This window comes from Lycium ferocissimum, chromosome 12 (genome assembly GCF_029784015.1).
Source record: "Lycium ferocissimum isolate CSIRO_LF1 chromosome 12, AGI_CSIRO_Lferr_CH_V1, whole genome shotgun sequence".
Classification (NCBI taxonomy): Eukaryota; Viridiplantae; Streptophyta; class Magnoliopsida; order Solanales; family Solanaceae; genus Lycium; species Lycium ferocissimum.
The window spans coordinates 23,196,674-23,218,495 of NC_081353.1; the positions used below are offsets into that span (position 1 = coordinate 23,196,674).

The 21,822-nt window shown below is 34.3% G+C and overlaps 1 protein-coding gene and 1 pseudogene across 1 annotated transcript; one reads left to right on the forward strand and one right to left on the reverse strand.

The window, feature by feature from the left end:
* Positions 1–48: 48 nt before the first annotated feature.
* LOC132041011 (probable metal-nicotianamine transporter YSL7) lies at positions 49–2,237 on the reverse strand (annotated as a pseudogene).
* Positions 2,238–4,713: 2,476 nt separating this feature from the next.
* Positions 4,714–12,688, forward strand: LOC132039778 (ER membrane protein complex subunit 8/9 homolog). Its single transcript, XM_059430298.1, has 5 exons — positions 4,714–5,075; positions 7,857–8,003; positions 8,107–8,169; positions 12,116–12,282; positions 12,378–12,688. Exons 1-5 carry the CDS (start codon positions 4,869–4,871, stop codon positions 12,406–12,408), a joined length of 615 nt encoding a protein of 204 aa, XP_059286281.1. The 5' UTR covers positions 4,714–4,868; the 3' UTR covers positions 12,409–12,688.
* The last annotated feature ends 9,134 nt before the right edge of the window (positions 12,689–21,822 follow it).

The window sequence follows — 21,822 nt, forward strand, 5'->3', positions numbered from 1 at the left end:
ATCATAATCCAATACCAACGAAATTTAAAATACGTCAAGAAATTCGAAAACAACAAGAATATATAGGAACACAGCTTATCTTAATGCTAATAAAAATTAAAAAAATTGCATAAACCTTGAAAATAATGTGTCAAGCTAAGAGACTAGAATAACCAAATTTTGATGGTTAAAGACAACCAAAAGACTCTAAAGACAATCAAAAAGACTCTAAAACTTAGATGAAGGGATAAAAGTGCTTTGTACAATTATTATGTGACTAAAATCAGGCACCTTAATGATCAAAATTTCATGCAAAATGGAGCTTTCACACCAGCTAGAGCAAGAACAGATGCTGGAATTCCCCATAAGGATTCACCACATATGAGACCAGAAGCCCATGCAGGTCCAAAATCTTTTGCTTTCTGCTTGTTCACCATTTGCCAAATGAACAGGATCAATGACCCTACACACATGTCAATTGCAAAGTATCCTCCAAGGTAAAATGGTATGGCCATGCACATTGGACTCGGAACGAATCGATAGATTCCATACTTGGTCTCGAATTTCTTCAGCAGCTGAGTGAGTAGGTTGATTAGAATAGCAGCGAGAAAGAACCAAATGGAGAGCCTGAGGCAATGCTTGGGGAGACTTCCAAAACCTTCCACGCCAAGTAGGGTGATTCCACGATACATGAGAGCATATGGTGCAGGGTATGAGCCTTCTGGATCACCCAAACTATAGGCACTATGGAAATCGAGAAGACTAGAGAGGTTATGACACAGCCCATGGCAGTTCCAATGAGTTGGCTAAAGAACATGGAACGCGACGATGTAAGGGTTAAGTAACCAGTCCTGAAATATCCCATCAAGCCAGAAGCTGTGTCTAGTATGCTCATCGTCAAACCACATGAAGCAAGACCAGCAATTACTCCACCATTCTCCAAACCAACCCAATAACTAAAGGTAAGGATTGCAATTTTTTCGTAATTTAAGGCCAGGGACCAATCAGTGAGGCCGGCTCCATAAGAATTACAGAAGGCCAAAATGGGAGCAATCAAATAGGCAACCAAAACATGATACCATTTCAGTGAGTGGAAGATAATGGGTACCACAATGACAGATATGACTGCAATACCAAGATAGCCCCCAAGGGCTACCCAGTTGGGGATCTGGTCTTTCAATGTAGTCGTTTCGTATCTTTGTATCATCGTCTTCTAAAGACTCTTCGCCTGAATCTGATTTCTTCTTTGTGAAACTTAAGACTGTCACGACCAACATGTAGGCAAAATGGAACAGACCATCTCCGAGCATTATGGCAATTGCGATAAATACCCTATATCCTTGGATACCATGAAGACTTGTTGCGGATAACTGGGCAGAGTACCAATCGCCTTTCTTTGCTTCAATCATCGGCCACATGATAGCCCATGAGACTATGGCCCCAATTAGCAACGAAACATTGACCATGTAGGGGCAAAGCATACCAACTCCAACATATGTTGAGGAAAAATCAAAATAGAACCTTTTGGCATAGGCTTAGGAACCAAATAAACGCAAGCTACTAAATTCGCAGCCTTCTTCACGTGCAAATATCCACTGAATAGCCCCAAATATAAAGCCGAAGCCAAAGGATCCAAACAAGGAACCAACTTGTTTCTTGGCGAGCTTGGCTCCTTTAGGAGTGTGGAAACAGTTGATAAGGTATGCAGTTGCAGTTCCACTTGGATATGTCAACTGATACTTCATTATCATCATCTTTCTCAGTGCGACAATTGAGAAGAGACCAGCAAAGCTCACAACAAGAAGATAGGGAAGCATCCAACTAATAGCAAGCTTCTTAGTATTATTTGGGGTATTTCCAGCATCAGCCTGAGATGCTATATATGGACTCATTCCCAACATATAACTTGCTGTCCCGCTACTAAAAGCAATGCCAGAAGAAGCAACGACACAGGTCTGGATGACGATATTCTCCTGCCTAGTAAAAGGCTCCTTCAACTTGCCAAACTTCTTAATAACAGCAGTCCATGACCTAATCATTGCGAACCCCAACTGCCCCGCTGCCACATTGAGGGAAGGGATAAAACCAGTCGTGAGATTCAACTTGCATACAATGAAGTTGAAGACAACGCTCAGAATCAAGCCCGCCACCATTGACCTCAACGTTATTTGCTTATCCCATGGGGGCACGTTTTCGTCCTTGAACGCACATTCTCTACTTTCGCCTGCCCATTCTTCATCCCCTTCACTTTTCACCATTCTACTATTCTTTCTTTGGGTTGGTTCGAAAGGAAGAAGAAACCTATATTGTATTTGAAAAATAACGGACAGAATGAAAGAAAGAGCAACAGAGCGTAGGAAAATAATATGCTCTGTAATTCTCCACGATATAAAATAGCTAGCAACACCCCTATTTATAATAATATGAAACCGACATTGACTATAAATTGGAAAACCTATTCTTAGATAAATTTGACTATAAAGTCCTACTTAGATATGAATTAAATAAATACTGAAATCCTAAATAAATTCGATTTCCTACTACAACTTTAATTTGAATTCTTCTTCCAACATTCCCGTAATTCAAAATTGTATACGCCTGAATTTTTCTTTCTTTTTTTTTTTTTTTTTTTTTTTTTTTTTTTTTTTTGTTCTTTCTGTGTGTGTGTTGGATCGCTATCCTTACAAGGAACGAAACAAAGCAAGTTGTTACCATAGTAAAGTATGCTCACTTTGTACTTCAACTCTTATCTTGTTTCTTGAATCTTGATTCATATTTACAGAAGCGGATCTAGGATTTAAGTTTTAGAGATTCAATATTTTAAATTTTTAGCACTAAATCATTATACTTCTAAAGCTATGGATTCATATCTACTATTTATTGTAATTTTAGTAAATTTTTATACATAAATTTATACCCCACAACGAAAGTTTGGGGTTTAATTGAACCCCAAGTTATAGAGCTCCATCCGCCACTGCATATTTATACTATCTGCAACAATTGTTGGGATCGATTTTCGCGAAAATAAAAGTGCTCTTTATCGGATTGGAAGGGATGAGCTAGAATTTTTTGTCAAGGGCAACACTTTTTACAGAATGGTTGCGCCAAAATTTTAAAATTATACTACTACGTATTATTAGCTAAATCATAGTAATATATTTCTCATTGAATCTCCAAATTGAATTGTAAGTTACCTAATTAATTAGAGGAATAATCACACGACACAAATCATAATAAAAAATTTATCTAGCTCCAACGACACCCAACACACAGCCCCCGCCCCAACACACAGACAAAAAAAAAAAGAGGCAGTCACCGATGTCCATCAGTCCTAGCTTATCAAAATATTGGGGTTCTTACTAAATAATACTCGCCTTAAAATACTTATCATTTTTCAAAATCAAAGATAAAATTAAGTATTCCATCAGTCTCAAATTATCTGTCGCTTTTTTGTTTTACACGCTCCTTAAGAAGTACTCCCTCCATCTCAATTTATGTGATATAGTTTGACTGGACTCGGAGTTTACGAAATAAAAGAAGACTTGTGAATCTTGTGGTCTAAAATAAGCCAAAGATATTTGTGTGGTTATAAATCATCTCGACAAGCATGAAAGGTAAAGTTAAAGTTAAATTGTTATCAAATAAGGAAATGTATCATTCTTTTTGGGATAGACTAAAAAGAAAAGTGTATCACATAAAATGGGACAAAAGTAGTACTTCCTCCGAATAAAAAAAAGTGTTCACTTAACCTTTTTTTCTTGGGTAAAAAAAAGTATCCATTTATCAAATCAATAAAGAATTAACCTTGTTTTTCAATATTTGCCCCTATTAAGTGTTATATGATCAAAATCCCAATGCCTATTTAATTAGGAGTAGTTTAGTCAAATTACCTATTTTTGTCTAGGAGTTAGTATTTTTCTTAAGGGGTGTGCAATATTTTTTTAAGGGGTGTGCAAATGGCTAAGTGGACTCTTTTTTTGATCCTGAGGGAGTATTAATTAGGAGAGTATTTGACTAACTTTACCCTTTTTTATGTCTAAGCTATAATCTCTTCCCATTAAATATCTAATCTATTTGATTGCCATCTCTATTAATGATAAAATTTTAAGAATAAAATGGGGAAAAATAATTAATTATGCATTGAATCCTAAAGCGATAAATAATTTGAGACAATTATTTCTAGTGAGCCGACAAATAATTTGAAACGTACGGAGTAGTTCCCCCCCCCCCCCCCCCCCCCCCCCCCCGGCCCCATTTTATTATTTGTATTAATTACATCATTTTAGAGGGACTTACATCATTGATGGAATTGACATAGATAGATAGTAAATATTGTTAAATTTAGCTACACATAGATTGAAGGCTGTATTTGCTAATGTTAAATTTTATTTCTATTTTATGTTTTTAATCACATTATTCAATAGAATTTGAATCGAGAGAATTAAATTTATTGTACCAAACTTATTTGATTTGGTGGTCACGTTTTTACTTATATACTAGAAATCTTTGTATTGAAGACAAAGGCACTTATAGTCATCAAATTTTGGATCCACCTATTATTGTTTGGGTGTTCCTTTTTAATCTTTAAGAAGATAAATTAGATCACCAGCTATATATAAAGATTAAATTCTTTTACTATGAAAATTTAGTTGTAATTATCTTCTTAATGATTTAATAACCTAAATATCATTTTTACACCAGCTGTATAAAATTATAAAAATTCTTTTTTATACCAAATCCGAACGTCCCAGTTAATTTCGTGCTCTTTCCACTAAAGGGCAAAAGAAAAAGGAAAAACACCAAAAGGATTTAATTACACAGAGAGCATAAACAGATTCGATCTGCCGGCGATTGCAAAAAGGACCAAAAGTGATCGTTTGTTTGAAGTTATGGGTGGGGAATCCAATTACTCGATTCATCAAAACGCGTACATAAAGTTAATCCTTCATGCTCTTAAACACAAGACTTCCTCAGTCAACGGTGTTCTTCTTGGCCGTAACTCCGTTAACGGAGACAGCGTCGAAATTGTTGAATCCGTTCCGTTATTCCATTCTCAGATTGGTCTCTTACCTCCACTCGAAATTTCACTTATTATGGTTAGTCAGTTCCTCCTTTTTCTTCTTCTAGCAACTCACATCCACAATTTAAAAGTAAGTAGATGAATGCTCACTGGACTTGCAACCAGAGGCGAATTCAGGATTTTAAGAGGATGAGTTCACCTTAGAATTTTTTTTAAAAAAATGATGCAAAAGTGCATTTAATAGGGTTTGATCCCACAGCCTTAAGGGAATAAAGGTAGCACTGTGTTCCTTTAGTTAATATTTGATATATTTTAAGGATTATATACATAATATACCGAGTTTAGTTGGGTGACCATGTGTTCACGTGACCCATTTTTTTATACCTGGATTCGCCCCTGCTTGCAACCTGTTATTTATGTGTGGCACTGGTTTTGAATTTAGTAGTATTGAAGTAATTTTTTACAGCTTGTTTGGTTGTATTGTATTTTTAGCTTAAGTATAATATTTTGATTACTCCCTCTGTCCCAATTTATGTGATACAGTTTGGATATCGAGAGTCAAACAAGAAAGCTTTGACCACGATTTATTTGTATTCCCTTTAAATACTTATACTAGTAAACTATTTTTCAAAAGACTTAAATATTGTGTATCCGAATTTAGGGTCAAAATAGAGAAGTTTGACTCTCGAAATTAGAATTGTATGACATAAATTGAGACTGAGAGAGTATTTTAAGCGAATGTATAAAAGTTGTAAATTCTTTTCCAAAAGTCAATTTTTAATCCAAATCCAAACGTTTGGATATCTCTATAATTTAGATTGTATGTGACATAGCTTGTTTGGATGATTTGTTACCTATTGTATTTCAAGCAATTGATTTTATCCCAAACTAAAAAATAAGGATTGGTATTTTCTTGTAAATATCTCTACAATCATTTCTAATGTCACTTACTATAGCCAATTGATTGTCTTTTAAATGATCTACTCCGTCTTACTTTCATTTTTGGTCTGCCAAAACAGTGTCTCTTTCTATATTTAGTAGGTTTTTTAATTACAAAATTGTACATATCAAGTTTAAGACCACATGATTAAAAAAACTCTCTTTATTTCTTAAATTTATGCCAAGTCAAACTAAAACACTTAAAGTGTGACGGAGGGAGTAATAGTGTAAAATTTACTTTATAGTAGCTATATAAAAATTATAAATTCTTTACCATGACAACTTAGTTGTTATTATCTTCTTAATGATTTAATAACCTAAAAATTATCTTAAAGTCAAGTACTATTTCTGTGGGACATTGGGATTGAATTTAGTAGTAAATGAGTAATTTTGAACTTATTCGAGTTTAAAGTTTGTAAGAAAGTATTTATACAAAATCAGGTCACCGGGTGGTAATTAGCTGTAAATCTTCGTGATAAACATGGCTCCCTCCGTCTCAATTTGTTTGTCTGGTTTTGACCTGACGCAGAGTTTAAGAAAGTAAAGAAGACATTTAAATCTTGTGGTCGTTAACTAAAGATACAATTTCCTTTAATCTTGTGGTTTTAAACATGCTATGTGGAAAGTTGGAATTAAAGAGTTGCCAAAAAAGGTTTTTTTTTTTTTTTTTTTTTTTTTAAAGGACTAAAAGGGAAAGTAAGACAAACAAATTGTAACAGAGAGAGTAGCAAATGAGTAATTTGTAAAGGTCGGTGTGGCCACTAATCTTTGTTATAATGAAATTGAACTTGGTTTAAATTAATCCAATAGGAGTTTACTTTCTATGCGGTGTAAATTTATTTACACAATTAGGACATTTATGAGGTAATTACATGTAAATCTTTATGATAAGCATTAATTGCTATCCGGGTAAAAGTTGTAGTTAACTATAGCAGGATAAACTACACTGATATTTCTGTGTGGCATTGGGTCTGAATTTAGTACTAAGTGAGTAATTTATAAATGTCGGCGTGGCCCATAATCTCTGTGATAATGAAATTGAACTTGGTTTGAATTGGTCCAATAGGAGTTTAATTTCTATGTGGTATAAATTTATTTGCACAGTGAGGTCATATATGAGGCGAGGGTCTATCGGAAACAACCTCTCTACCTCCCAAGGTAGGGGTAAGGTCTGTGTACACACTACCCTCCCCAGACCCCACTTGTGGGATTACACGGGGTACATTATTGTTGTTGTAGTGAGGTCATTTATGAGGTAAGTATAAGTAAATATCTATGATAAGAATTAATTGCTAACCGGGTGAAAGTAAACTACACTGATAGTGTGAAAAATCTTCAAAATCTGTACATTGTTGGACTATATAACGTAAATCCAATAATATAGATGTGGTCAGTGTCCACAATTTCTGTATGATCATTGATTGAACGGAATATAAATGAAATGTTTTTTTGGAGACTTTTCTACTAAGGGTGTGTTTGGCATGAGGAAAATGTTTTGCAAGAAACTTTCTAGAGTTTGTTAAGTAAGTAAAGAGATATTATCCCAAGAGCATTTATATGTAATCTAGCAAGACACTATGGGGTGAGATGAGGTGCGGAGTGGGGGTTCAGGGGTGGTGCGGGGTGGGATGGTCAAGGGGTGGGGGTTGGGAACGTCGGGCAGGTGGGGAGGAGACAAAAACTTGAATGTCACTTATGGAACTTGTTTTTCTAGAGAAAATGGTCTCCGAAATAATCTGACCAACCAAACAAGGAAAAATTGAAAAACATTTCTGGTTTTAAATATGGATACTTGTAATTTTAGTTATTTGGACACCATGCCTTCTGCTTGTTGTTTTAGCTATTTGGACACCATGCCTTCTACTTATAATTTTAGTTATTTGGAAGTCTCATCTTGTTTGAATGTTGATTTGGATAGATTGAGGAGTACTATGCTGATAAAGGTTTGAGTATCGTGGGTTATTTTCACGCAAATGAAAGATTTGATGATTTCGAGGTTGGGAATGTGGCCAAGAATATTGCAGATCATATCTACAAATATTTCCCTCAAGCTGCTTTACTTCTGGTACCTTTTTGCTTCATTCAGCATAGTTCTAATTCAAAAGTACTGATCTTTAAATTGTAAGTTAAACAAAGTGCTTGAGCTTAATGCATGTTGTATTTTGCAGTTGGATAACCAGAAGCTTGAAGCTTTACTGAAAGAGGGGAAAGACAGGAGTCCTGTAATGCAGGTATTTATATTCCATTTTAAGGAGCTATTGCCTTTTGAAACCTTAATTAAGTGTATTCTCATATTTGTACCCCGTCCTGTTAATTATTGATGTCAAATTATATTTACCTTTCTAAAAAAAGTAACTGACCCTGCTAATGCTGGATGTTTTTTTTTCCTCTTAAAAAAGTAACTGACATCAAATGTCGTACTCAGTCACACAATTAAATTTGAAGTTTTGGGGCACTTAGCTTTAACAAATTTTTTACCAGCTCTCTATCTTTTTCTTAATTCTTCCTTGAGAATAACTCTAGCTGCCTTATGGTTTATCATCTACAACAACTGGGTTCTCGAGAAATCTGCCCCACTCTTGCCTTGTGATGCAGTTAGTTGAGTAATGGGGTTGAATTTTGTCTCTTTTTTTTTTTTTCCCCCTATCTAAATGCGGGTGGTTTTCATGTACTAGAGAACTTTGCGGTGTCGTTTGACTAATAGAAACTCTGTCCTATTGTTTTTAATTATGTGAGTCAACGAATCAAGTTCACATCGAAGACTATTTGTGTGCAATAGTGTTCATTGTTCTATTTTTGCTGGGTGAATGAATTACAATCCTCCTTTCATATTCTATCTGAGGCGTTTGATTTAGCCAGTCAAACACGAAGGAAAGGCAGTTGCTTTTCTTCTCTTCTACGTTCAGCATTCTTCTCTCTATAATTGTCTCGCATAATGCCTTAGTGTCACATATAGTGCTTCTGCAACTAGCCCACATGCATAATGTCTCCACCGTTTCTATTTGCCATACACTGTAATTCCTGTAAAAATCTTTTGATCGGTCTCACTCCTATAGACTTGTATCAGCACTATTGGAAAAATCAGATTCAAAGGCACCATAACTGGATACTCTATTCAAAATAAATCGATGCCTGCTGCCATCATTTTCATCTTCATTTGTTGTCTAGGAATGAGTCAAATCTTCCACTTTAGTATCTTATTGAACAAAAAGGTAATACTTTTCCTCCATTGATCAAGAATTTATATGTTTGTTCTCTCATTATGCAAGTGGTACATAAGTTGCTCGGACTCGGGTGCAGGTATCCGGTACGGGTACGGATCTGAGTGTCGGATTCGGCAAAATCTAAATTTTAAGATTCGGGGGTGCGGATCCGGGTGTGGGGATTCGGCTAAGAAAATTTAAAATTATATAAAGTAAAGCTATAAATGTTGAATTCTTGGTTTCTCTGAAACACGAAGCAGCAAAAATGAGACAAAGGTACTATAGTATTGAAGGTGTGTCAATTCCCTTATCTTAAATCTATTTTATCTTTAATTTTGAGAAATCAAAATCTCAATTTTCCCCCAAATTTGTCGATGGACTCCGATCAAAGTATCCGAGCTTGGTTGACCATAACCCAGACGTATCCCCCTCCAGCTCCCGCTCCTGATCCTTGTTGAGACGGGTCGGCACAAAAAACGGAGAGTCCGCGCAACTTAGGTACCACTACCACCTTTGAATTTTGTAAGATCTGTGTCAGAGAGCTTTCTATTTCGAGAAGTCCTATTAGAGCAACTAATTGCCTGAAGTACTTAATCTTGGTTAACATGTTAAATTGTTGAGATTGTTTTGAGCTTGACATGTTATGTCTGGTCTGACAAAAAAAAGTCAAGATTTTTTAACCTTTAGTGGCAGTATTGAGATCCTTTTAAGTAGACATGGTCTTTTATGTGCATCGTTCTTTCCATCACATGCTAAAATTTAGTTGGAGTTAAACCCTATTTTTTAAGGTCTTGAATTTTCTATGATTGAGATGCTTGATACAAAAAATATATTCAAATATAGTAATACTAAATGATGCAAAAATAGTAAAACATCCGGGCTCTTGCGCAATTAATTAACCATCTTCAATTCGTCAACTCTGTTTTGCCTTCTCAAAGCCAAAACGTTGGCACATGACATATCATGGAGGAGGAAAATTAAATATTTTATATAGGTGGAACATGGAAAGTTTGGATAGGTTAAATCTTCGGATGACATCTGTTTTTGGATGTTGCTTGCTTCAAATACATAAGTGGTCCCTTAAAGTTGTCGAATAATTTCATTTTGACACTTCAAGTAGGACTAGTACCTATTTTTTTTTTTTGACACTTCAAGTAGGACTAGTACCTATTAAGCACTTATACCATTCAAGATATTCAAGATCTGTGCTTATTAGACACTTTCCACTGATATGGCACAATGCGTGTTCTACACTGATTATGAGCGTGTGAATGAGGTCTTTTTTAAAAAAAACTCCAAAGTTCTTCCTCAATCTCCCTCCTGCCACCACCTCTAGAGGAGCAAAACTCAGTTGCTTAGGTGAGTATTGTTACTTTATCACAAGAATATTTTGTTTTTTCTCACTACTTATTTGTCATAGTGAATTAAAAAAAAAAAAAATTGACCGAAGAAGAAATGCTCTTAAAAGAACATCTCCGGTGGCCAAGGATTTGGGTAAAGGGATTTATTAATGATATTCCAAAGAAATAGAAGTGAAAGCCGATGATCTGATATATAAATTTCAATTTGGGTAGAGATGATCACAGAAGTGGCTGGAAAATTACAGCTGACAGGCACTTTGTCTGTGGTATGGTTGCTAGAAATAATGCCATGTAGACAGAAGCTTGGACCAAGGGACTTCCTTTCTCTGTTTGTATTCTTTATGCTTTTCAATTTGTAGCAGCAAATCTTGGAAGCTAGGAGTCAGATGATCATTTACTTGCCAGGTTACCAGAGATAGTCTCGGTTTTCTTGGTGGAGTTGGGGGAAAAGGCATGGGACAGTGGCTCATGGGGGCAAGAGAAAGACACCGGGGGGGGGGGGGGGGGGGTAAAAGAAAGGCTTTCTTATTTGACATCACAAGCTAAGCCTTTTTAGTGGATTAAAACAAAATTGTCTGATAGGTACAGATTTTGAATGGTATAAGTGCTTCATAGGTACCAGTCTTATTTGAGGTGTCAAAATGAAATTATCCAACTAGTTTAGGGGGCCACTTGTGTATTTTGCCTAAAAAGAATTAGAACCCCACTATGGCAACTTCAAGAGAAAAAAAAATATCAGAACCCAATTTCAAATATGAAGTGGACCTTATTTGTTCTGTTGTAATATGGATGAAGATGAATCACCATGCTTAGCTTGCATCGGAGGAAAAAGTTGCTTTAACCCATTCAGATGAGATCAAGTCTTCAGGTGGTTTCATCTGCCTGTGTAAAACAGAGAATTGTCTGGATGAGTAGCTTCTGGCTTCCTATGAAAGAGTTTTAATAATCTTTAGGACTGCTGCCTGAATATTTTGAACTTCAGATTTATTTTTGATAATCGTGGTGCCCAGGCTAGCTTGCATACACCTCGACTATTTGGTTACCTGCTACTTGCCACTAACATAGGTACCGGATAACTCTGTCCACCAAGGCTTAGATGGGAAGAAATCACCTAGTTTTGTTTGCCTCCACCTGGATTTGAACTTGTGACCTTATGGCTCTCAATCTACGTCATTGGCCACTGAACCCTTGGGTGCTGTTAACTTCATATTCATTTTGGTGTAGTTTTGGAATTCCTGATGAGATAAATTAATCGTTGCCCGAAAATTGTATTGGTTATCGTAATCTAAATCAAATTCTCTATGCATTTTCTTTACTAAATTTTCCAGTGGTATTCGATGTGAATATTTGGAAATCCGTCAGATAACAATTTGTGATACTTTATAGGGTCAGTATGGCTCCCTACATTTGTAATTGTGTTACGTATGGCAATACAAGCTAATTCAGATGTCAAATTTCTGCTCGACTTTAAAGCTCGCTATCGACACTTATTTATGTCTTTGTTCTTACTAGTCTTGCTTGTATAAGACTATGATTTTTATAGTTCTGTTCTGAAAGAAGTTATTCATGTCATAGTAATTTCCTTTACTTTTTGTCTTGTGCTTTTTGTTCAGCTTTACACTAAGGAATTATCTAGGAGCTGGAAACTAGCAGGAGCAGATGCAAGCGGCCCTCTGAAAATCAAAGAGCCATCTGCAAATATTGTCCTTCTAGATTTTATCTCATCCGGGAAATGGAAGGACATCATAGATTTCGATGACCACCTGGATGACATTAGCAAGTAAGACCGACATACTGTAATCTGCTTGAACTCTGCTTACATGCACATTGTTCTCTATAAGTTACTTATGTATTCTGCTTGAAACATTTTGGTAGGGACTGGCTGAATCCAGAGCTCTTCAAGTGAAGTTTCTATAATAAGACGGCAGTCGTCCCGTCTTTACCATGTGATATTTGGTGTTTATTCCTCCAGTATAGTTGCTGAGTTTTTGAATAGAAGAAACTAATGGCTCTGATGCTGACTGATGATGATAACTAATTTCTATAGGTCAAACATTATTTTTGAGCAAGACAACTCAATTTTGTGTTGAATGGAACCAGAAGTTATTTTTGGAACCTTAGTCATGTAGTTTGCCTATTTCATGGATTGTTTCTAGTTTATGCAGTTACTTCTCAAATTTGATGACATGTTCTCTCATTGCATGAAAAGACACATCTGGTATCACAATTTTGTATGATCATATAAGGCCATTGTGAAAAAGGAATACCAGAAACGTACAAGAGGAATATAGACACTTTGTGGAAGCTTTCCCAGGATAGCAACTTACCCTCATTTGTGGTAAGTGTTTCTTATGATCCCAACTTATTGTGACTGAGGTGTAAAGATGAGACTATTTTTAGCCAATATGACGATCCCAACTTATTTGTGACTGAGGTGTAGTTATATTTTTGGCCAATATCATCAACCCAATTTTCATTTTGTCAAATTCAAAGAAACCACACCGGGAGTAAATAATGAAAGACACTGTGAGGAAGTACAGAAATAGGTTAAAAAAAAAAAAAAAGTAGAAATACATTAGGAATACGAAAAAAAGTAAGGTGGCCTCTCATTTTAAAGATACAAAAAGAATAGATGGTCCTATTTTATTTAAATTTGTTGCTATTTTAGTACTCCCTCCTTCCCAAAAAGATTGTCTTAATTTAACTTGACACGAAATTTAAGAATAAATGAAGACTTTTGAAATCCGTGGTCCAAAATAATTCATCTCATAAAGTTAAATTATTTCTAAATATAGAAATGTGTCAATCTTTTTGGAACAAATTAATAGAAAGAGTAAGACAATCTTTTTTTTTTTATGAGGGAGTATTTAAAAATATACATACTTCTTTAGATGGAAAACTTACCAATGTTAGAGTCAAATTCATACATGACAAGAAACAATTGAACTTAGATGGAGCAACGAGGCTGATGAAAATTGATTAATTAGAATGGTTGTAATCTAATTTATCTTCTTAAAATTAAATAGAACACCAGAACAATCATAGGTGGATTCAGAATTTGGTGACTATGAGTGCCTTTGTCTTCAACACAAACCTACCACTTATGAAGACCATTGAATAGGCTGTACATTTAGTTAGTTTAATCCGTTTTGAATTAATTTAGTTTGATTCGTATCGATCCATTTTGAATTAATTCAGTTCAATTTACAAGATTTTTAGTACATAAATAAATACAAGACCACCAATCAAATAAGTTTAGTCCAATAAGATTTAATTCTCGATTCAAATTCTATTGCATAATGTGATTTTTTTTTGGTAATTAAAGATATTATATTTACCAAAGTGTAACATTATAGCTCAGATTAAAAAAAACCAGAACCAAACATGCCTGTAGTTCTGTTATACTCCAACTACATCGTTACTCTTATCATCTAGACTAAGGATAACAATTTAGCATTTGTAACAGTAGTCTATTCCTTGGCTTCATATTTGCTCTGTAAAACATCTCTTGTGCAATTTGTTTCAGGATCCCTTCAGTAGTTCTGGTTTGCTGCTGGAAGAATCTATTGTTCTTTTCCTTCCATACATAGTTGATAGTGGCGTTGTGCTATTTTATATACCTCGACCGTCGCTCTTTCCCTTACACCATGGTTCTGCCCACTTGAGTTCCTTAGCCCAGTCCAAATTGCTCCTGCTAATGTGTATCTATTGGAGTATCCTGCACCATATGCTCCCAGAGTATGCACACATAAAGAAGAGATGATTAATTGTTTCTATCTCACTATTGCATAACTTGCACTGATCATTAATATCCATACCTCATCCTCTAAGTCTGTCACAAGTATATAGTCTTTCCAAGGCAGCTAATCTCAATATAAATATCCACTTGGGAGATCCCTGATTACCATATATAACCCCTTTCCAACTAACTTTATCAAACTGTCCCTGAAATCTCTGGTATATAATTTTGATGGTGAGGTGGGATGGTTGGTGAACCTCCTATTTTGAATATCCAGCTTCCTCAAAGTGTTTTTTTGCTTTGAATATCTTCTGAACCACCCAGGATGCCTATTTTAGTTCCACCTCCCACACATTTCTGTTCTTCCCATGGTATATATGAACCCACTTTACCCACAACTTATCTTTTTGCCTGCGCATGTTCCACAACAGCTTGCACACAGCAGCTTGATTCCATTTTGCAATGTCAATAAAGTTCAAACCCCCAGCTGATTGGGGTTGACACAATCTGCTCCAAGCCACCAGTGCTTTCCTTGTAAATTCAGCCTTACCAGTCCATAGAAATCTCTTACACATTTGTTCTATCAGTGCAATGATTTTTTTTTTTTTTGGTATAATGAATATTTGGGACTAGTATGTTTGCATAGAGAACAAGACGGCTTTGATCAGTTGGGTCCTTCCTGCATATGAGAGGAATTTAGCTGTCCAGGAGGATATTCTTCCTAGTATCTTCTATAGGAGAGGCTCACATTGGGCAATGGATAGTCTTTTAGTGCAACAAGGTATCTGAATGGCATCTCCCCTTTTGTAAACCCTGTGTAGTCAAGAATCTGATCCTATATTGTTTGATTTACTCCCCCAAAGTAGATAGAGCTTTTGCTTCTATTTGCTTTTAATCCAGATGCCTTAGAAAATTTTGTAAATGTGTCAAATAGGATCTGTACTGACTTGAAATCCCTTCTGCAGAATAAAAGGAGATCATCTGCAAACCCCAGTTGAATTATGTTCAATTTACTGCACTTTGGATGATGTTTGAAGTCTCTTTTCTGCTTTATATCCTTCAGTAGTCTTCCTAGATACTCCATGCACAAAACAAACAAGTATGGGGACAAGGGATCCCCCCTGCTTCAATCCTTTTTTTGCTTCAAATGGAGGGGTTTGGACACCATTAATCATGATAGAATAAGAAACAGTTTTTAAGCATGCCATAAGCCAGTTTATGAAGATTGTTGGAAGTTCAGATACCTCAGAATTTTCTCCACAAATGGCCACTCAATTGAGTCATAGGCTTTTTGCATGTCCACCTTTAACATACACCTACGTGACACTCCTTTCCTGCCATATGCTTTCACCATTTCATGGCTTAGGAGGAGATTGTCCACAATAACTCTGTCTGGCACAAAAGCCGCTTGACTTGCATCAACCAAGCAACCAAGAAATGTGATTAAAAACATAAAATAGAAATAAAATTTAACATTAGCAAACACAATTTTCAATCTATGCATAGCTAAATTTAATATTATGTTTATTGATTCCATCATTCTAAAATATTTTGAAAATAACATTAGATGGATAAGAAAAAATGATTAAAATCACATTCAAATAAAAGTTAAAGATTTATCTATAATTTTGTAAATAATAAAAATGGAGTTGTACTGAAAGAGAGAGTACGAAAAGATGAAGAAATAAAAGAAAAGATTACATGTAGGCACAAGCGATTCATTTGTTACTTCGGTTACCAACCATTGACTATATTGGTGGGTTTAACATAAAATATCAATAATACATACATACAACAATTTTTAAATTTAACTTAAAAAAGTAGGAACAAAAATTGTGTAAGATTTGATATTTGCTAGTTTTATTTGATTCATGTCTAGTTTTGTTTTGCAATGGTATTCGTATTAAGAATAGACTTTTCGGTTTCTACTTAACATAGGTTCTGCACTATTGTAAATAGATGTTCTACTTATTTTCCTGATATGAACAATTATTGAGCTTGAGATAAATTATTATCTTTCTCACTTCATACATCATAACAGTGTGTATCATTAGCATAGTTACAGAACATGACTCGAGAGCAAGTTTTATTTAAGAGTCGTTTCCATATTTTTTCTTCAATCCTTGGTCATATTTGCAAGTCATGAAAACAACACAGAAAATTACATTGTACATCTAGAGTCACCCGATGAAGCTCAAATTGAAGATTTGCATAATTGCCACCATTTGTTATAAATATGATGAAGACCGTAGACATGTACGTTTTAATCCGCCCCAATTTTTACAGCGTTTTAGCGTCTAAATTTTCCTTTTTAGTCAAATCTTGTCTTTTTTTGCTCGATCTTTAGTAAACTTTAATTATAAATTTGAAAACGACAATAAAAATATTGTCACATTAGGATACAAGTTTTATTTTTATTTTCAGAAGAAAAGAAAAATTACAAAAAATATGTTTTCCTTTAATTTAGTTCTTAATTACGTAATAAGTTAGTAATTTTGTAGTATTATTTTTACTTTTAATTTAATTATTTAATTTTCCTTATATTTTTGAAATAGTTAATTAGTTTTTTTTTTTTTTTTAACTTTATATTTTTATTTTAGCCTTGTGTTGCCATGTTGTGAAAATTCCATCTTATCCCATATAATAAAGTAATAACAGATTAAACTCTCACTTTAGGTGTCATACCCGCACCATACCTACTATTCACCACACTTTACCCTACCTACACTCACACAGCTGATTTTTAGCAAGTTGATTTGGCACACAAAGAAATACACACCTTTGTGTATTTTTCATTCAACACACAAAGGGCATCGTCTTTCCCTTTTTGAATCAGCATGAAAGACTTATAGCTCCATTTTCCTTCCACCTCAGACAACACTGAAACACCCGTTGTAACAAACTATATTTCTTGATGAATTGATGTACATGTACACGAGATATATATAGAATATACATTGACGTATAAAGATTACTCTACCCTTATAAAGATATGTACAAATAATATTTAATACTTATCACTTGTTTCATCAACTTAAATGGCAGAAATATAGCGTACCACCAAAGGGCACCTTTTTTAACCAAAAATTCCAAAAAGGGTCATGGGCTACACGATAAACCAAAACGGGTTTATCGTGTAGTCCTCCACGATTTACAATAATATTAACGGAACACCGCCTGTTCTGTCTCCAACTTTATAAAAAAAAATTCTTTTCAAATCGTGTAGGGGTACACGATTTGCAAAAAAAAATCTTTTGCAAATCGTGTTGTCCTACACGATTTGCCTTTACAAAGGAACAATACATTGTTGTATGATAACAACTACTTTGAAAATTCACTGTAATATTCTTTGCACATGTAAGTGCTTTAGAATTTTCCAATATTCAGTGATTTTAAAGACAAATTCCATACCCCTAAGTGCAGAAACAATGTCCATATTTACACTTGGCAGCATAAGTAAATGGATAACAATAATAAAAACAATTTGCAGCCTTGTTGCAAACAATACATTTTGTGTGCAATACGGGTTAGTATTATTTTCCACACACTTTGAATAATTTCAAAGTTTTGCAATTCACTTTTTTTTCATACTTTGACCAAAGATTAGTCATGTCTCAAAACTCCGGAATATCAATATTTTATATAGAACCTGATATCTTTTTCTGCGAACAATAATGTAGGCTCAATGCATCAAGTATACCTAAACATTTGGATTTCCTTTTAGGGGTTGTAAAGTACCCCGAAGTAAGTTTTGTTTGGAAACTTGTTATGAGTAAGTTTTGTTTGGAAACTTGTTATCGTTAGGTTTAAGTGTTTTATTTTATAAGATTTTGATTTAAGTGTTTTATTATTTAGTCAAGGCATTACTTTATTTCGAATATGTCTAGATTTTTTTCATAATTAATTAAGGACGTCGCACGAGTTATTAATAAACGATAATAAAGACTAAGATAACTAATTATCATTAAGAAAATAATACCACAAAAATATAATATTAACATAAAATATGCAATTTATTTACATATACACAATTTCTAATGGGTCCCACATGTGGGAGCTTTTAGAGTAACCTTAGGTCCCACATATGGGAGCCTTTAGAGTAACCTTAGGCCTAAGGTGATCCCACCACCCCTATCACCTTTCACCATCATCTCCACCCCCCTTCTTCCTCTTAATAATAGGATGTTTTATGTCATGATCATCCTTCCTTCCCTTCCTTACGCCCTTGACTTTAATATTCTTCTTCTTGGTTTTACGTGCGCTATGTACGGTCATAATCTCATCAGCATCAGGAGACGGGTCCATCTTATCACGAGACGGGTCCATAGGTGCAGAAGAATGAACTTGAAATAATAAATAAATAATTAGTATTAACTTTAATTTAGATCTAACTAATACATTATCTTTTGTAAAAAATCAAACTTGTGTGTCGACGGGCTCCTGAGAGGGCTTTTGAGATGGCTAATGATAGGGCTCTTAAGCTAGCTCCTTAGCGGTCTCTCGAGCGGGCTCCTGAGCCGCCCCCGGAACCGGAGCTGTAGATGGTACCGAAGCTGGAGCTGGATCCTAAGCAATGAAAAATTATATAATAATCAGTATAAGTATTTTAATTTGTTAAAATAATTATTTTAAACACTTACTTCTTGGCTCTGAAACATGTTGAAGTCCATGAATGCGTAGTCGTGTTCCAGCTCCTTGCCACTCTGTAGGTCACGAACTGGTGGTTGCGCAGACACTGATGCCTCTACTGATCCCCAATCTATGTGATCTGAATATAGCTGCGTAGAAAAATAAATATTGATAGGATTTTTAAGTGAAGAAAGGGAGATTAATTACACACCAATAATTTCGATTAGAACAACGTAAACCAAGAACATTGTGGTAAAGCAAACTCTAGCCATATCTCTTCAGATATATCACAAGTTTTTCTAATGAATTTTCTTTTAACTTGATCAATTTTTGCTTTTCGATGTGCAAATATTTTTACACACTTGTAGGGGAAAGAAATTCTGATTTAGGTGGTATTTAAATTGGGAAAACATTAATCACGTTGAATTTCTTTTGTTGTTGGTTAGTAAGTTTGTTTGTTTTAGTATATATAGTATGTCCATTTAGAAAAGAATCAAATAGAAAATAATTAGAATTGAATGGTTGACCAATAGTTTAATACAAAATAATTTAAATAATTTCAACTATATAGTAATAATGAAAAGTAATTTAAATTTGTCTCGTAATATAGCATTTGTCATTGGGCATGCAAAGAATATTAAAGCAAATTTTCATAGTAGTGGTGACTATACAATGTGTTGTTCCTTTATAAAGGCAAATCGTGTAGGACATCACGATTTGCAAAAGAAATTCGTTTGCAAATCGTGTACCCCTACACCATTTGCTATTATTTAAAAAGAAAAAAAAAAGTTTTGCAAATCGTGTAGGAGTACACGATTTGCAAAGCAATTTTTTAAAGTTGGCGAGCCGGAGCAGACGGTGTTCCGTTAACATTACTGTAAATCGTGGAGGATTACACAATAAACCCGTTTTGGTTTATCGTGTAGCCCATGACCCTTTTTGAAATTTTTGGTTTAAAAAAGGTGCCTTTAGGCGCCGGACCTTGGCGGTGACTTTGAGAATACTACGGAGCAGTTTGGACATTTCAAACCGTGGTTTCAAACCATGATTTGAAGCCATGTTTGGACATGTAATTTGGATATCTTAAGTTGTATTTTTCTCTTAAAGACATAAAAATTTCACAAGTTATGAAAACTATCAAAACATTCTCAATTCTTATACAATTTTACCGAATGAGCAAGTCATAATTCAAAATAAAATTAATACGCTAGTAAAAGGCCTTTTTAAAAAATATAACTTCAATTGATCAAACTTTAGTTCAATAAAAATAAAAATTTAACATGAAGAGTAATGTAACTACTCTTTGATATAATCCCCCCACGTGGTAGACATAAATAAAGGTTGGTGGAAGTTAATGAGGTTGGTAAATGGTTGGTGGGAGTAATTGTTAGAAATATTTACCAACTTATGTCTTTTTTATAAAATATAAACTTATGGGTCAAGTTTTATATTTAAAATTTTTGAAGCCATGGTTTGAAACCCCAGATTATGCCTTTTTAGATGATTTGGGGTTTAAAATCATGGTTTAAAACCATGAGATGAAATGTATGTACAAATGCTGGTTTCATCTCATGGTTTAAAACCGCATGTCCAAACGCCTACTACATCTACAAATACTCCCTCCATTCACTTTTACTTGTCCAGTATTCTAAAAATAAATTTTCACTTTTATTTGTCACTTTTAGCATATCAAGAAAAAACCATTTTTTTCCCGTTTTACCTATAGTATTAATTACTCATTTCTAAAACATTTTCAAATCCATTAAAAATATGCACCAATTAACATAAGTATTATCGTAAACTTCACACTTTATTTATTATTTCTTAAGGAGTGTGCAAAGTCTTTTAAGTGATATAAATTTCCACAATAAATTCAATTCTCTAAGTATGAAAACAAATGAAAAGACGTTATTCATTAAAATCTTCTAAAAGAAACTGCTATATCTTTCATTCCTGTATAATCTCTCTTTCACTTTTTCTTCTACTAGGAATGCTACGTTTTTGAATTTGGTTTAGATAGCATAAATCTCTTATTGCATTTTCTATCAAGCATTTGTTTTTCATTTAGCTCCTGATTTTTGGTATATTCATCCTTTGCAGATTGAATATATATACATCAACAAACAGGTTCTTTATAGCTTATTTCTTTCCAATTTTTTAATTAATGAAATTGATTATTTTCTTACAGGTGCTTTTTTGTTGAAGGTGGAAATTTCCCCTTCTTCATGGTATTCAGGATTCACTAATCATCTTATGATAAACAGGCCACCTGCTACTTATTTCTTTTGTATTTTCTCCCTATAATTCTTTATTTTTTTTACTATTCATTTCATGTTTCTTCCTTTTATTTCAATAGAAGAAATTTTAGATGAACAAAATATTATACAAATAATTACTGAAAGAAGAAAATCAAATACCTAACTTATTATACATTTAATATAATACAAAGCTAAGAGAAGAAGTGAAACTTTAAACATTTAAAAGTAAAAATTTTGAATTTTTATTTACTTTTTTGGTTTTGAAAGAAATTAATAATGAAAGATGCAGTTCATCTATCCTCTAATTCTAATATTAATCTTAGGGAAAAGGGTCAAATATACCCCTCTACTTTAGTTGATTAGTTAAATATACCCTCCGTTAGTCAAAGTAGATAAATATACCCCTCCCGTTAAGAAAGTATTCATCTCTACCCTTTAGTTGACAGAATCCCCAATTCCACCTACAATTACCCGATTTAACTAAAAAAAATCATGCCCGACCCGTCCCAACCCACAAATTAATTTCTTTAATTTCCACCCAAATATACCCCCGTACGACCTTAAAACTCAGTCCGTATTAAATATTAGGGTTGGCTGAAGTTTTCCCTTCCATTATTTTCTTTCCCTCTCTTCAAGTTTTCTCTTCCATTTTTTCTTCCATTGCTAGCTACTCTTCAAGTTTTCCATTCCTTTG